Raw genomic sequence first — 15,751 nt, 5'->3', positions numbered from 1 at the left:
TCCTTCACTTTCCTTCACTCCACTAGATCATATCCCAAAACTTCACGAAACATGTTAACTTTTACCCTTCAAGAAGACTCAAGGAAGGAATTTGCTATAATCTTGAGGCCAAGGACGTGTCTAAGGCAAGTTTGCTCCAGCAAGGGACATGACTCTATGTAGACAGTTCGTTCAATCTCTCCCATTGCCTATACTTTACTCATCTAAACTTCCAATTCCTAAATCACTTCAATGTCCATGTCCAATTAATCTTCAAAAGTGACCCTAGGGAAGACTCCTCATTCAATCCCTTTTCACCCGAATTGATGAATTCTTTGGCTACTCAAGAAATGTTATCCCTTTAATGGAAAGATTAAAAGCTAAGACCCCAAGACAACGTAGGACTGAGCAAAAATGACTAACCCTAGAAAGCGAAAAGTGGGGGTCCCCATTTGCAATGGGTCAATGTGTGAATACCTCATAACAGGGCCCATGTGTGAACCTGAACATGGGCAGATCCGGTGTGGGCATGGTGTATAGCAGGTCCGAACTCGGTAACACAAGGATTATTATGTATTTTATGGTAACTCGAAAGCAAAAAAGAGACATCTGAGAGCCTTGTATTTTTGCCTCCAATTTTGGAAAGCTGTCGAACTAATATTGACAAAGAGATTAATCATGATATCAAGAAAATAATTAATATTATTGAGTGTCAGCAATTTGGCTGACAAATAAAAGCCATTCAATAATATTCATTTTTCAAATTATTAAAATAGTAAGAAAAGAGAATTTCTTAATTATTAAAAAAGTAACAAAAGAAAGAAATTCTGTATTTTATTTAACATTATTAAATGATTCCCCTCTTTTGAAAATCAATGTCATAGTTAATGACTATGACAAGTGATAGTTAATCACTATCCCTACTATTACTGTCATAATTAATAAACTAGGAGTCTAGTTAATCACTATTTCTTAATAAACTAGGAGTAGTTAAAATGGGTACCAAAAAGAATTTTGTCATTGTTGAGGTGTAGCTACCATAGCATATCCTAATAATGGTACGTTCTTAGTCCATCTAGGGTGTGCTTGTGGTTGGATCATATGCCGAAGCTTGCAAATTTATTGTATGAAAAGTTGAAAACCAATCTCAAATGTGGCAAGAAGTACTTTTTATCTACTAACTAACTAGATTATATTTCAAAAAAAGATGCTGGGGCTCGAAACAGATTTAGAATGAAGAAATCCAATGTGTTGTGCTATTTAGATATGTCAAAATGACAAGTTTTGAACATGCACACAATCTTCTTGAGGCACTTAAATTCAATGTAACGCATTTCATGATTCAGGTTATGAATAGTATGAGATTGACAACCGTTGATGAATTCCACAACAAGTTTTATTGACAATTCATCCATCTCAGAATCTGGTAACTTTTCCTTGATGCAAAATCAATTTTGAAATAAAAATGAGGCCACTTTGAGTGCTATTTAGAATCTCAATGTATCCATGATCATTAATTGCAAGGTGCAAGTCAATGGTCCATAAATGCCAGGCACTGGCTTATCGGTCAAATTTCAGGATGTCTTTGTCCCATATTGTCACTTTCTGTTTCTAGTGTGTAGTCTTGTATTGTTAAACTTTTGTAGGTGATCGCATCTATCTTTTCTAGTATAGTTTATGAATTTTTTTTTACGATAACAGGAGTAGAATTGTATGAGACAATATACTTGAAGAGTTGTACATGGTTCCGAATTTGTGATTTCTATCCTGAACCGTTGCACCTCCTCATGGAGACCAGTAGATAGCTATGTGTTGACGTGTATTTTGTACACTGCCTAACACAGAATAAAATACCCAAGGGTACCTTATCCTCTCTTGAATAAAGCCTTTGATTGCTGAAGATATCGCGGAAAAGGATCAATCAGGATGACTCCAAGGTTCTTTGATGTAGGGTCTCTACGTGTGGATAAGCACCAGTGGTCGTTGTGAATGCTGTTTCATCAAGGGGCCTTACGTATCCGAATTGCAGGGACAAAAAATCTCCTAGAACTAACAAGTTCTCAAAAAGATCAAAAGGTAGGGTTTGCAAGAGATAGATTTTAATCTAATCTTGAGAATGACTTCAATGTAGGCTAGACTTGGTAGGATTCGACCAATTTCAGTATTGCCAAGGAATTACAACTCTACTAAGATTGATGCGATCTTCTAAGGTGATTATTGATTTTCAAATCATCAAGAATCATGGACACTACCCTGAAGGTACATATCAAGAGTTCAATAATGATTGAAGGTTTAAGCAGTCCAGATATTTCCAGTTGACCACACAAGGCGTCCTTACAATCAGCAAGAAGCTAGTGGTTTGGAACGTGAATCTCACCAAAGATCAAGCTCAACACTTAGTCCTTTAAATTTAAATACTACTTCGACTGAGAATGATTCAAGAAAGTAAACAACCATGAAGATAGCCACAAGAATTGCAATAAAACACCATAACTTCAATATTTTATTGATCTCAAAGCCAAAATAGACAACAATTGCTTGGAATTCTTTCTTCAATGCTCAATCTTGCTACAAAATAACTTTCTTCTCTCTAATATCTAATATCTCCTCTAATCTCTTATTTTTTCTAATGACAAAATGAAAATGAATGAGGGTATATATAGCATCCTCAATTACAATGAATGGCCCAGATCAAAGAAGATCAATGGCTAAGATTATGACACCTAAACCCTAATTAGGGTTTATTACAAAAGTCCCCCTTTTATTGAACAATATTAAATGCATAGCCAAATATTTAATTTGGCACAAAAACCTAGGAAACATAGACCAATGACAATTAAGGTGCCACATCATCTATAACAACCTTTTTTCTAGAATCTTATTCCCTTTCCAATGCTCTTTCTTAGCATATGCAATGAATCTAGACACAATTCCTTCATTCTCAGCAATAGGAATCTCAGGAAGATTCCTCATTCGTTCTTCCAAGTGGATGACTTGATCGAAAGCCTTGAGAAGAGCCGCATCCCATCCAGGTTCAAGTTCTTTGATTTTCTCAATCAGGAGCATGGTGGCGAACATTTGATCCCTTTGTTCATCTGTGATAACATTCTCATCTTTGCAAAAGATGACTTTGACCCTTTCTTCTAACTCTTGAAGATCCACATCTGTCTCAACTTCGATCCTCCTGCCAAGAATAGTACATAACACTTCGAACACCTTGTCTTGAATCGGATGGATGACCTCTTCAACATGATTGCATTTGGTACTGATGTCTTCGAAAAGAACCTCCTTCATCTGGAGTAAAGTTGACCACTGGAGTAAATTATGAGATCCTCCATCCATTATCTTTTCTTGTGCTAGGATCTTCCTTGATGTTTGCTTGATTACTTGTAGAACAAGGATGATAACATCCTTAGTATGAGCGAAAGCAGCTATAGTTATCATTAGGTTGTGGATGATCTCAAGAACCTGGATAGCTCGGTGGATGGTCTGCATCATTCTTGTTGCAAATTCAATAGCAACTGTGTGGGATTTGTCAATCCAAGAGCTCATAAGCTGGACCAAGCTCTTGACTCTCTCTGCCTCACCAACTGATTCAAGGGGAAGTGCCTGTACAGGAGACACTGCTGGATCCTGACGTCCCAAAGGCTGATTGAGATGGCTAAAGTAGCCTCTCCAAGCGCCGATCTTTCTCTCAAGCTTTCTATTTTTCTCCATTTCTTCCTTAAGCTTGTCTTTAAGTACCTCAAATGAATCAGTTGCCTCCTCTAGTGTCTGCTCAGCAGTGAGTGGACCAAGCTCAAATGTTTCTACATCATACTCTTCTGCAAGGATCTCACCTTCATACTTGTCCACTGTTGGTGTAGCTATCTGCAATTTCCTGGATCCTGTCTCATCTCTGATCATCTTGGACATCTTAGTGGCCTTCCTTTTCTCTGTTACTTCCTGAGAATTCCCTACAAGGCTTTCCAAGTCAATCACATTATCTTCGTCCTCGATCACAATCACCCTTGTTAGTCTCTCCTTCAACCAATCTGGAATGGCAGACCTCGTCTCTCTAACTTGTATCTCTTTAGGCAATGTCTCTTCTTCTCGGAGAGGAGATGTCACTTCGTTACCATCCTTGTCTTCATGTAGCTCATTGACTTGGAGAGATCGACTTGATGAACGTTGAGGTGCTTGTCCTTCTTCGTGCTTATCATTCTGTACCATTGACTCCATAGATTCCTCTACTTCAAGTGTCCTTTTCTCTTGTCTTACAACTTGACTTGTCCCTTTTTCATGTCGAGAAGATGTGCCAGATGAGCGATCTCGATTGGCCTCTTGCTTCTTCTTGGAGGATTCCCTTTTCTCAGGTCTCTCTTTCCTTTTCGAGCCTCTAGGATGAGGATTGCCTTCACTTGCGCTTCAAAGATTGCCTTCACTTAAGCTTCTGGGATGAGGATTGCCTTCACTTACACTCGCTCCTCCTTCCATTGGTCTTTCCTCCAAAGTAAAAGTCATAGATATGTTCTGTTCTCTCAACTTTTGATGTTGCACATCAACCCATCTGCGAGTACAAGACAAAACTGGAGCCATCAAAGCATCTAGATCCAAAACCTCAGGCTCGTTCCAATCTATCCTCACTGCTTTGTTTTCTCGGTCATAAGATGATTGGAGATGTCTGCCACTGTCCTGAGCTTGGTCGGGCACTCTGTAGACTTTGCATCTCCTGATGAAATCTAAACGCAATCTGGAATGCATTTTTCTTTTTACTTCAAAATCATCTGAGAGATTCATCCAAAAGTCCTCTACCTGAAATTCATGCTTGTACTTTCTACCAATTGTCTCTTCTATATACCCATAAGGATCAAAATTCTCTCTCAAGACAAAGAATGAAAATGAATACAAGGCCAACTCCTTCTCTGCATCATCTAAGGCTATAGCATTAGGACATACGTCAACTGAATTTCCTAGTATGATAGGCACAGGAATTCCATTTCCATGCCGGTGTCTGAATGCCTTTGCATAAGCTGCCAACTGTCTAGTCACTTCAAGTAGCACTATCCGGTCTATCGGATATCTCGGCAACATATATGGAGGTGAAGGACATCCATGAACTCTGATATATGTAAACTTCTGAAATTGGATGAACCAAGCACCATACCTCTTTACAAGCTCTTGTGCATCTTGAGATAGCCTTTTGTGAATCCCGCCTTGCAATGTCCTGGTGACGTTCATCGTGAAGGTATCATTGACTAACTTGTAGTCACTTCCAGGTGGATGATGCAGATGGACGTAAGAATCACAAACTCTGACTTCTCCGAGCCCTCTTCCGATCACTCCTCTGTGAGGTAGTCCTGCATATTCAAAACTTCTGATCAAGGCATACATGATGTACGAGCTCATGTGGAATGACTTGGTAGCCTTCAGTCTTCTTAACTGCACGTCCAAGCAATGGCTAATCATTCTAGCCCAATGAATTGTTCCTTTTCCTTGAACTATCACTTGGATGAAGTAGAACATCCACTTTTCGAAATAGAAGGCTTGAGGAGCCCCTGTGACTCGGTTGAGCAAGGTTATTAAATCTCTATACTCCTCCTGGAAGTCGATCCTATGTGGTGTGTTGGGAATCTTGCTCAGGCAAGGACGACTTTTGAGTAACCAATTCTTATTGATGATGCTCAAGCAAGTGTCTGGATCATCTTCGTACATGGACCTGGCTCCTTCTAAGCTTTTGTAAATCATATCTCTATGCTCTGGAAGATGGAGAGCCTCACTTATAGCCTCCTCTGAAAGGTAAGCCAAAGTGTTTCCGTCCTTAGACACGATCGATCTTGATTGTGGGTCATAATGGCGGGCACACTCGATCATCAACTCATGGCACTGGATTGCTGGAGGGAAACCGACCGCCTTGATGATGCCACTTTCAATTATTCTCTTTGCGACAGGTGATGGCTTTCCAATGTAAGGGACCTCTTGAAACTTCTTCACACTGAAGTTTCCCAAGTTGGTATCTCCAATGTTGCTCCACTTCGACACGATCTTGGTCTCCAATTCTTCATTCTTCTGATCTTCCTTCATGAGAGCTGGACGACTAGTGGATGCTCCTGCCTTTGGGGTCGCCATCTTGACACCTACACAACATTTCATAATGAGTAATATATTTTGCAATGTAGAAATATAGACTAGTAAGAGGATTTAAGTTTTAAATTAGGAAACTTCATGATAAATCTTTGAATTATCATTTCCTAAATTTAACTAAGCCACTTGAAATTCAAAATTCAAAATTCACAATTGAGACTAGGATAATCTTGCCATACCTCCACTTGAGAACTAATTCTAAGAAATGATGCAAAATTAAGCAAGTTTGCTAGGCAAAATGTGGGTCGAAGCTCTCCCTTTAGCAATATACTCTTCCTCTAGACTTCGCAAGCATCAAATTCTACCATCTTTAGTCTTCAACGCCTTGAGGAAAATTCGCTCCACCTAAACCAGATTTCGCACCCTTTATTGCTTCTCCAAATCGCACTTGAATGAATGATTGAATGATGGGTTAAAATCGCTCAACACACCTCCACTATATAGGCGCTCACTACTTCATTTTCCCATAGGCCGACTTTGAGAAAATAGGCCAAAAATAAATAAAAACTAATAAAAGATGAAGGCTGACTTGTCAAAATATTAAAATAATACCTCAAAGCGCTCCATTTTTAAATTTAATTTAATAATAATTAATTTCGAATGCCTTCATAATTAAAAATTTCGATTTTTCTAAGGCTCAAAATTAATTATTAAATGCTATGCGCTTTTATTAAATACCAATTTAATTTTAAAATATTTTGGAGTTTTTAGCGAAATTGGCATTTAATGTGGTTTGGAGGACATTGGCGTCTAGGCATGGCAAAAATATCAACTTGTTAATAACCTCGCTCTGGTCCCTAGGAGAGGGACAGGAGCGCCTTTCATTTTTGGCCTTGTATTCCTTGCTTCCACGTTCAAAATCTCTTCCTGGACGTCAAAAATGGGATTTTCATTTGGAACTTTGAGTTTGATTTATTCAATCCTTGGAAGGAGCTTGCCTTAAAACATTTTCGCCCTGGTCCCTTGGTGAGGGACAGGAGCGATCCACCTATTATCCTTGGTCTTCATTTTCCAAATTTCCAATTCATGATGTGAGGTAGGCAATGATCTTCGTTGTTCGTTCTATGCATGTCTAACTTGCCTTCTCAAGACAAAATGAGCTCCTCCAAGGATTATCGCCCTGGTCCTCCAGTGAAGGACAGGAGCGATTTTTGGTTTATTGCACAAATTCATGATCACATCAACTTCTAATGACCCTTGAGGCGTAAAACATCATTCCTTATTCCATCTTGAGTCTTGGAAACAAAAGTAGCATTCCAAAATGTTAGGCTATTGGGCATATTTTGAAGATTTCGCTCTGGTCCCTTGGTGAGGGACAGGGGCGCCCTAGCCGTTTTCATCAAGTTTCGGGATCTTTGCAACTTCATTCCTCCTTAAAACACTTTTAAATATCATTCCAATCTTGTGCCTTGGTCTGGATTCGTCCAAATTTGGAAGGGGAGGCTTGTTAATGTGTTTTTCGCCCTGGTCCCTTGGAGAGGGACAGGAGCGCCTTGGCAATTATGAACATACCTATGCTTTGCTAACATTCAAAATTATCTTCAATGGATTGATTACGCCCTCCATTATTCATCTCAAACATGAAACTTGCTTTTCCTTCGCCAGTTATTTGCCTTGTTAGAAAATCGCTTTGGTTCCTTGCTGACGGACATGAGCCTCCTTTGAAAATCGCCCTGGTCCCTGGGTGAGGGACAGGAGCGATTTTTACATTTTAGGTTGGTTTTCTTCATTGTGGCCCACTCAAGTTATATTCAACGGACAAAGCACACTTGCCTTGGCGTTTTCGAATCGTAAAATCACTTAAATCTTGCAAGGAAAATGCAAAATTGGAATTCAAGCTCCGGTCCTTCAGTGAGGGACAAGAGCGCCTTTTGTCCTCAAGGCCAAATCCTTTCACTTTTCACTTCAAATTTATTTTGCTTGGAAAAATATCATCATTTAACATGCCATGAATAAGAGCCCAAGTCCAAAAAAGGTCCAAGAAGGTGTGTACAAAGAAAATCGCTCTGGTCCCTTGGTGAGGGACAGGAGCGAATTCATTTTACTAGACAAATTGTTCAACCTTTCATTGCTTTTGACTAAGTCTGGTTGCTCCATTACGTTCATTTCATCCTGCATTGTGTCATTAACGCTTCAATTTGGTCAACCAAGGCCAAAAATGACCAAAACAAATCATTTCGCCCAGGTCCTCCAGTGGAGGACAGGAGCGAATTCACCTTAAATCTTCAAAATTCATCATTTTCGTATCTTCAAAATCTTCAAAATCTTCAATTTACGTCCAATTATATCTCCTGGCGACCTTGCATAAAACAATAAAAGGAAGTTAGAGATAATTATGCATTTAAACAACATTTTCGCCCTGGTCCCTGGGAGAGGGACAGGGGCGATTTCACCTTTTCAAGTTAAAATATCCACAATTTAATTCTTCAAATCACTTCATCATGCAGGGTTAGGTCATCCTCAAGGCCCGGATCAGTTATCTTGCTTCCAAAAACTTGGTCGAAATTCACCTAGACAAAATGTACAATTTCATCATTAAAATGCTAACACCTAGGCATAACTTGAATTTGCCCTCAAAATCCTGACTGGACCTATCCTGAGACACACCTGACTTTTTGACGAGCTCATCCTATTTCAAAATTTACAATCTTCGGGAGGATGCTTAATAATCTTTCAAAATTCGACTGGACTCGGCTTGAAAATTTCCAAAAGAAACCCCTAAGGCTTAACCCTAGTCCAGACAACTCACTCACTCAAAACCCTAAAAAAACAGAGAGAGGAACAGACAAAACCAAGCGAAAAAGAGGGCGTCCCCATTCTAATGGGGCGATGTGTGAAATGGTCACAACACTATGTTGGATAGATCATACTTGGTGTGAATTTTTATTGATGTTCAACATAGTTAAGGGCTTCAGATTGTGATGTACATCATGAAGTTTATTAATGGAAAATATTAATCTATATTGTGTTCATTGTGCCATGTAAATTTTCCTTTGCTAAATTGTGCATGCATGTTAACTCTAAGTTGTTCATTTTTGAATTCAGCACGTCCATTGTGAATTTTAGACATTCTCAGGGTATTTTCTATTTTCCTATATGGGAAACCGCTTTCTTTAGGAGAACTTGTGAAATTGTCCTGCAGTAAACTTTCTGCAAGCATAGTGAAGAGGATATCTATATTGAACTAATTTTAATCATGATATGACAGAATAAATCCAGATAATGAGGCAGCCAAAAAGGGACTTGAACGCTTGGAAAGACAGATGAAGGTTGATTCAATTCACCTATATCAACCTCTCTTGATCATGTTATATTTGCAAGTCATAAAATTTTCGTTGCAATTTTGTGTTTGAAATTCTTTTGCAGGGTGCAGATCCAGATCTTCCTGAAGAAGATGAGGAAAATGAAGAAGATGATGCCGAAGCTGAGCAGGAGGAGACAGAATATTAGCTGCATGTCAATGCCGTGGTGTAAGATAAATAGGGCTTCAGGATTGAGTCTCCTATTTATCTGTACAATATTCACTGTCAATTTGTGAGGAACAACGTACATCTAAAAGGTAAGAGTTTTCCAAGTTCATTGCAACGCTCATGTTAATGCTGGCCATCACCGGCTATTGTACTAACAACGCTTGGCTCTTTGCTCAAGTTACTGTATATTTGAAGCTTTGAAATGAAAATTTACTCGATTCACCATCTAATGAAGATCACTGATTCAAGCCCATTCAGAAGTCACATAATTTAGCTCTTATGGGTGACAAGTAGTGACAGTTGATTGTAACTTGACAACTCTTGGACATTGTATACTAATTCATATATATATATATATATATATATATATATATATATATATATATATATATATATATATATATATATATATATATATATATATATATATATATATATATATAATTTTATGGGTGGGATCTGTTCATAGGTCTTGTATAACATGTTTAAGCACACCTTGGTTTGGTATTTTGGTGTGGATATGCATTTACAAGCAATTAATTCATGTTCGATTACGTACAGCTCAATTCCTATGGCTGTCTGAGTTCTTGAACCAAAACTAAATAGACTATCAAATCAGAGTTCATAATGGGGTATTTAATAATATATAAATATAGATAAAAATATCACTAGGCATGAGGGATAGAGAGAAGAATGTTATTTTCTCAAGTATCTGGTAAGACAAGGGAAAACCATGTTCCATGGTGTTTCATGAAGATGGTGAAACGGCAGGGGATGCCTTTTGGACAGCTATGTTCCATGGACCGTAGTATAACAGCTGCAATATAACAGCTATGTTCCATGGACAGTAGTATAACAGCTGCAATATAACAGGATGCTGTTCAAATGCTGCTTGATGATGTGTGCAAAAGCCTGAATGCCAACTGCATTCCCTAAAAAAATTGGTCTGCACTTTGCACACAATACACTTAATTATTACAAGGCTTGATGGTCAATATACTTCACAAATTCCTTTGGCAACAAGTATTGTCGCCACTTCTTCAAGGCTTGAATTATAAATAAGGATTCTTGATCATACATTGAGGCTCTCTTCCTTGTACCATTTAACTTTTCACTGGTATATACTATTGGTATACCTTCTTGAGTCAATACTAATCTTATTGCACTTCAAATTGCATCACAATCAACTTGAAATAATTTATCAAAATTATGTAAAGCTAACACTGCCCATGTTTTGTTTCCTTCTACTTCAATAATTCAAATCTCTTGTTCTATTGATGTCCACTTGAGTTCCTTATGATATCCCTTCACTGTCTTTGTCATGGTGAGCACATGGCACTCAAACTCCTAATGATAATCCTATAGAAACTTGCCAATCAATGAAAAGTTCTTACCTCTCTAATGCTTATTGGTGTTGGCCACTCTATAATTTCCTTTAATTTCTTTAGGTTCATCTTCAATCCCTCTTTAGAAATGACAAATCACAATAGACTAGTTTTGTTTCCATGAACTAAAATTATTGATGTTTATTAGAAACTTCTTTTCTCTCAACCTTTGAAATATTTTATATGCCACAAATCTTCCTATTGTTTTTCTATTGAAAATCAAAATGTCATCCAAGCAAACAATAAAAAAATTGGTGAATTGATCTATCCAAAAGGCATAATTAACAACTCATATAGTCTCTCATTTGTCTTGAATGTAGTCTTTCATTATCTCCCTTTCTGATTATGACCTCATGTTATCTACTCTTTAAGTCAATCTTTGTGAAATATTGTGTGCTACTCAAATCATGTTATTTTAAGTAGAGCAAAACACATTTTCATGTCATAATCCATCCAAAGAATTCCTTCCGTCCATGAAACAAATTGTAGCGTTATCATACATTTCATTCTTGTGCTCATCCAAAAGTATCAAAATATGCTTCTTGTTTGAGATCATATTTTAGGTGTTATTTTTTCCATCATGAAGGGCTTTCCTAACAACACATGACATGTTCCATTGGCATAATATCACACAATACCTCATCATTATATCTACCTATATAAAATTTCACCAAGCATTACTCACTTACTAGTATCTTGAGATCATTTTGAATCCATGTGATCCTGTATGGGTTTGGATGTTACATTCTCTTCAAATTCAACTTCGTTTACCATCTCTTTAACTCCAAATTATTTGTACTACTATCAATGATCACTTTACAACACTTGCCTCTTGATTCACATATTATTCTATTTTTTTTCCTTTGCTACACTTTCTCAATTATGTCAGTCTACAAGACAACTCCTCTTGACTAGCAATTCACTTTTTTTAGGTTTTCCTATAGATCTTGGAAATGCAATACGCTCTTCTTTGATATATGCTTATCTTGTGCTATTCTCCCCTCTTTTGCTAGCATTCCTATGTTGATATTCCAATTCTTGGTGTCCTTGTCCACAATTGAAGAGGTTCCTCTAAATGGATTCTTTTGAAATCCTCTATCAATCCTTTGATATCCATCATTGTGGTAAGTGTTGTTGCTTCTTTTATTATGTAGTAGGAATTTCTTGTGCTCCTCCCTTGGAATCTATCACTTTGTTCATCTCTATGGTATGGATTTGCATCCTTGATTTTCTCCACATATGGTCTTCTTTCATCAAATTGTGGTATACTTCTTTGGAATTCTCCTCCTCTACCTTTCTACCTCTTTTCAAATATTTTTTTCAACTATTAGTGTAAATTGATAGGCTTTGTCAACTATTGTCATCCTTACCAAACTAAATGTTCTTGGATGTTCATTTTGTGGCCATTTATGTACCACACCACTTTCCTTTTTAGATTCACTATGACCCATATGAAGATCTTCTTATGTAATTATTCAATATACTCCACTATCTTCTCCTTGTGTATTAGGTTATGCAATCTCTTCAACAATTCCAATTCGTAATCAACATATATGAATTGGTTCTTCAACTTTATCACCATCTTATCCCACTTTGTGATCCTTTCTTTTCTTCCCATATTTTTTGTTTAGCTAAACTTCTCTCAACTTCGATTTGTGAATCTTTTTGGATTTTCAATTTTGTTATACTCAAAATATTCTTTTGTTTTGTTTATGCAATCAATGAATTCATTGGGATTTAAATTACCAAGATAATTATATATTTCAATTTTAGGTCTCTTACCAAATTTGGAAATATCTTTTAGTATCTTGATTTGGTTTGACTCTTCTTCTTATAAGGTTGGCTTGTTCAGTTCTAGACCTCTTAATTCATCAACACTCATCCTCATGTTTAGGGTTTAGACTTCCTTTTCTCTCTTCTTCTACAACATCTACTCAGATCTTCATTTCTAACGTTTCTTCCATTTTTTAACAACATTAGACATACCAGAAATCCTCCTTGTTGATTTTTTTGCAATTGCCTTACCTCAATGATTTGGCTACTAGGTTGCATCTAACTCACAATTGACACTATATTGACAAATACTTGTTGCCTGCCTCAAGTCAAATCTTTTCATCCTAGGTTATTCCAAAATGCCTTTGTTGCCAAAGAATTCAAAGCTTTCTCTAATACCACTTGATGTAGTCATAGATGAGGATTTAGAGAGAACTATCCAACCATGCATTTGAGAGTTAACACAATGGAAATATCATATAATAGAAAATAACTTCTCATTGTTTCAACATAACAAAATGGTTATAACATGCTTAATGACTTGTTACATGTAGATTACAAATTGGTTCACAAGATGCTACAAGCTTATTAGAAGCTTCAATGTTAGATTCAACTCCAAAATTTAGAGTTTCAAGAAACTAGCTAAATCTAAGAGTCCATTGACTCTACTATTCTCACTAATCATTTAACTTGCTAACTTTCTAACTTACTCTCAATGAATACAAGAGATGTTTTCTATATTAGCTCCAAGACTTAGGAATGATTTGGGTCAATTGTAAGGTATCCTAACACTTGATGTCTTATGAAATGTGTAGGTCAGCTAAAATATGATGATGAAACTTCAATAGTCAATAATATTTGGTGTTGTTCCAATTGAAGATCTTCCTAGTCCCATACTACACCCAATGAACTGTGCAATGACTATTTTGTCGTGAAATTCTAGTGACAATCTTTTGGTAAAGTGCTCCAAGATTGTTGCAATATAGTTATGTTATGGATTAGATGCTTCTAGACTTCGATTCCATATAGCGAGGCAAATTGAAACTATGCGATGAAATGTGGTAATTTTCTTTTTTGGGATGCTCCTACATTAGATTTCACGAGAAGCTTAGAAACCCATACAATTTTTTCACAAACTTAAAATTGATTTACATTCATTTACATGGTTCAATAATCTATAAAGACCAACTCACGTGAGCTTGATCCAAATGAACAATGTACAATCCTTTTTAGAATCTTCACTAGATATAGTTTTATGAGCGACCAAAGGGAGGTGAGAAAATTTATATAAGTAGCGACAATCCTCTGATTTCTCTTTTGTGATGGATGCCCATGCTTTTGGGGAATTTGTTTCTATGAAACATGCGAAAATTTGTAGCTTGATGTACCTAAAATTGCCTATAGGGGGTGGTGGAGTGTTTGTTTTCATCCTATGAATGCCTATACATTTATGTTGATTTCTCTAGGGGATGGATGTTTACCTATTGTATTCATGGTAGTTTGTAGTGTATAAAAGAAAGGGGGATGAAATTCACCTTGGCATGTGTTTTCACATTTAAAAAAATAATTAAAATATTACTTTCAAAACATGTTAAATGTTTTCAATTTTGTTGAACAATGTTAGAGTTTCAAGAAGTTCCTAAAACTCTAACACCTTCAAAATATCTTTAAGTGCACACACTGTCGAAGATTTTGACTCTACTTGAAACATGTTCATGAGTTCAAGATATTGTGAACTTGCAAACATAACCTTTGCCTTTACCATTTTTAACTCTGCCAACACTTTAGGGAGTTAATGATCCATTGAACTTTTTGACTTCTCCCTTTTTAGTGTTGTCTTCCTAAGCTAAACCAAGTAGAAAATTTAGGTAATTGTGAACTCATTGACAAAACTCACTTTTTGTTTTATTGGTAGGTGAGTTCAAGAACTTTTGAACTCATTGAATTTATCTACTTGACTATTTTCCTCTATCATGTCAAATTCTTTTGCTATCTTTTCAACCATGGTAGAGGTTCAAAAGGTTCTTGAACCTTTGAATTTATCAACATCTTTTTGTCTTTTCTCCCTTATTTTGTCATGTCAGTTATTTTGCTTGGTCTTGAACTATTTAGAGGTTCAAGTGGCTCTTGAAATGTTAACATGCTCAACATCCCATTTGTCCTTCATTGCTTCATTTTTCTTTTGGGTGAATTCGGTCAACTCAGATAGAGGTTCAAGAGGTTCTTTAACCTTTGACCTCATTGAATTTATTCCTAAGTATTTTATTTACATCCCTTATTGGGGCTTTCTCTATCCTTTGACCTTGTTAGAGGTTCTAGAAGTTCTTGAACCATCGAAGTGTTTGCCTCTTCTTTATTCTTTGTTCTTTTGCACTATGTTTATGATTTGGTTTCTCCTTTCAAAATTTATGAGAGGTTCAAGAGGTTATTGAACCTATGAAATCAACGACTTCTCTCCCTTCGACATTTTCCTTCATACCTTTTCTCAAATCTTTCTTCCTTTGCCAAACTTTTCATAGGTTCAAGTAGTTCTTGAACCTTCAAAAGGTCCACCATCCTTACAAATGAATAGAAGAAAACCTAGGTAATTTTTTAGATTTTCTACAACACTAGAGGAATTCCAAAGGTACAAGGGAACGAAAAGGTATACATAATGTTAATTTTTACGTATAAAAGCTTAATTAAACTCTCTCAGATCAATTATCAAGGGTAAGATAATATGGTGTCATTATGGAACAAGTTCAATTATATTAAAATCTACAAATTTTGGGGCTCGCAAAGTTGTATTGTAACAGTAGGAAGGGACAAAATATAATAGCTAACATCATGTATCATTTCCTTTTTTGAAAATGTTCAATATGATTATTCTACTTGGTTATGTGTGATTCCAAGTATGGTTGGTGTTGTAACAACTTTGTTATGAGTTAAACATGATAAGTATTATGGTGAAATATGAGTAAGTATAATTGGAAATGTATTGCATGTGTCTCTACATCTATTGGTCTTGTTACAATACTATGA

The 15,751-nt window shown here is 36.5% G+C and overlaps 1 protein-coding gene across 3 annotated transcripts in view; it reads left to right on the top strand.

The window, feature by feature from the left end:
• LOC131030980 (anaphase-promoting complex subunit 7) overlaps positions 1–9,942 on the top strand; it is a 184,826-nt gene extending 174,884 nt beyond the window's left edge. For 2 of the 3 annotated variants that reach the window (XM_057961965.2, XM_057961966.2), the window contains 2 exons: positions 9,311–9,371; positions 9,469–9,942. In XM_057961965.2, coding sequence (XP_057817948.1) covers positions 9,311–9,371; positions 9,469–9,552 — 145 coding nt within the window. In that variant the 3' untranslated portion in view covers positions 9,553–9,942. The remainder of the gene's footprint in view (positions 1–9,310; positions 9,372–9,468) is intronic. The other variant, XM_057961967.2, reaches the window with a different exon arrangement.
• Positions 9,943–15,751: the final 5,809 nt, after the last annotated feature.

The sequence above is a fragment of the Cryptomeria japonica genome, chromosome 9, assembly GCF_030272615.1.
Source record: "Cryptomeria japonica chromosome 9, Sugi_1.0, whole genome shotgun sequence".
NCBI classification, from domain to species: Eukaryota; Viridiplantae; Streptophyta; class Pinopsida; order Cupressales; family Cupressaceae; genus Cryptomeria; species Cryptomeria japonica.
Note: the sequence above shows the minus strand (reverse complement) of the source record. Positions and strands in the feature narration are given on the sequence as shown.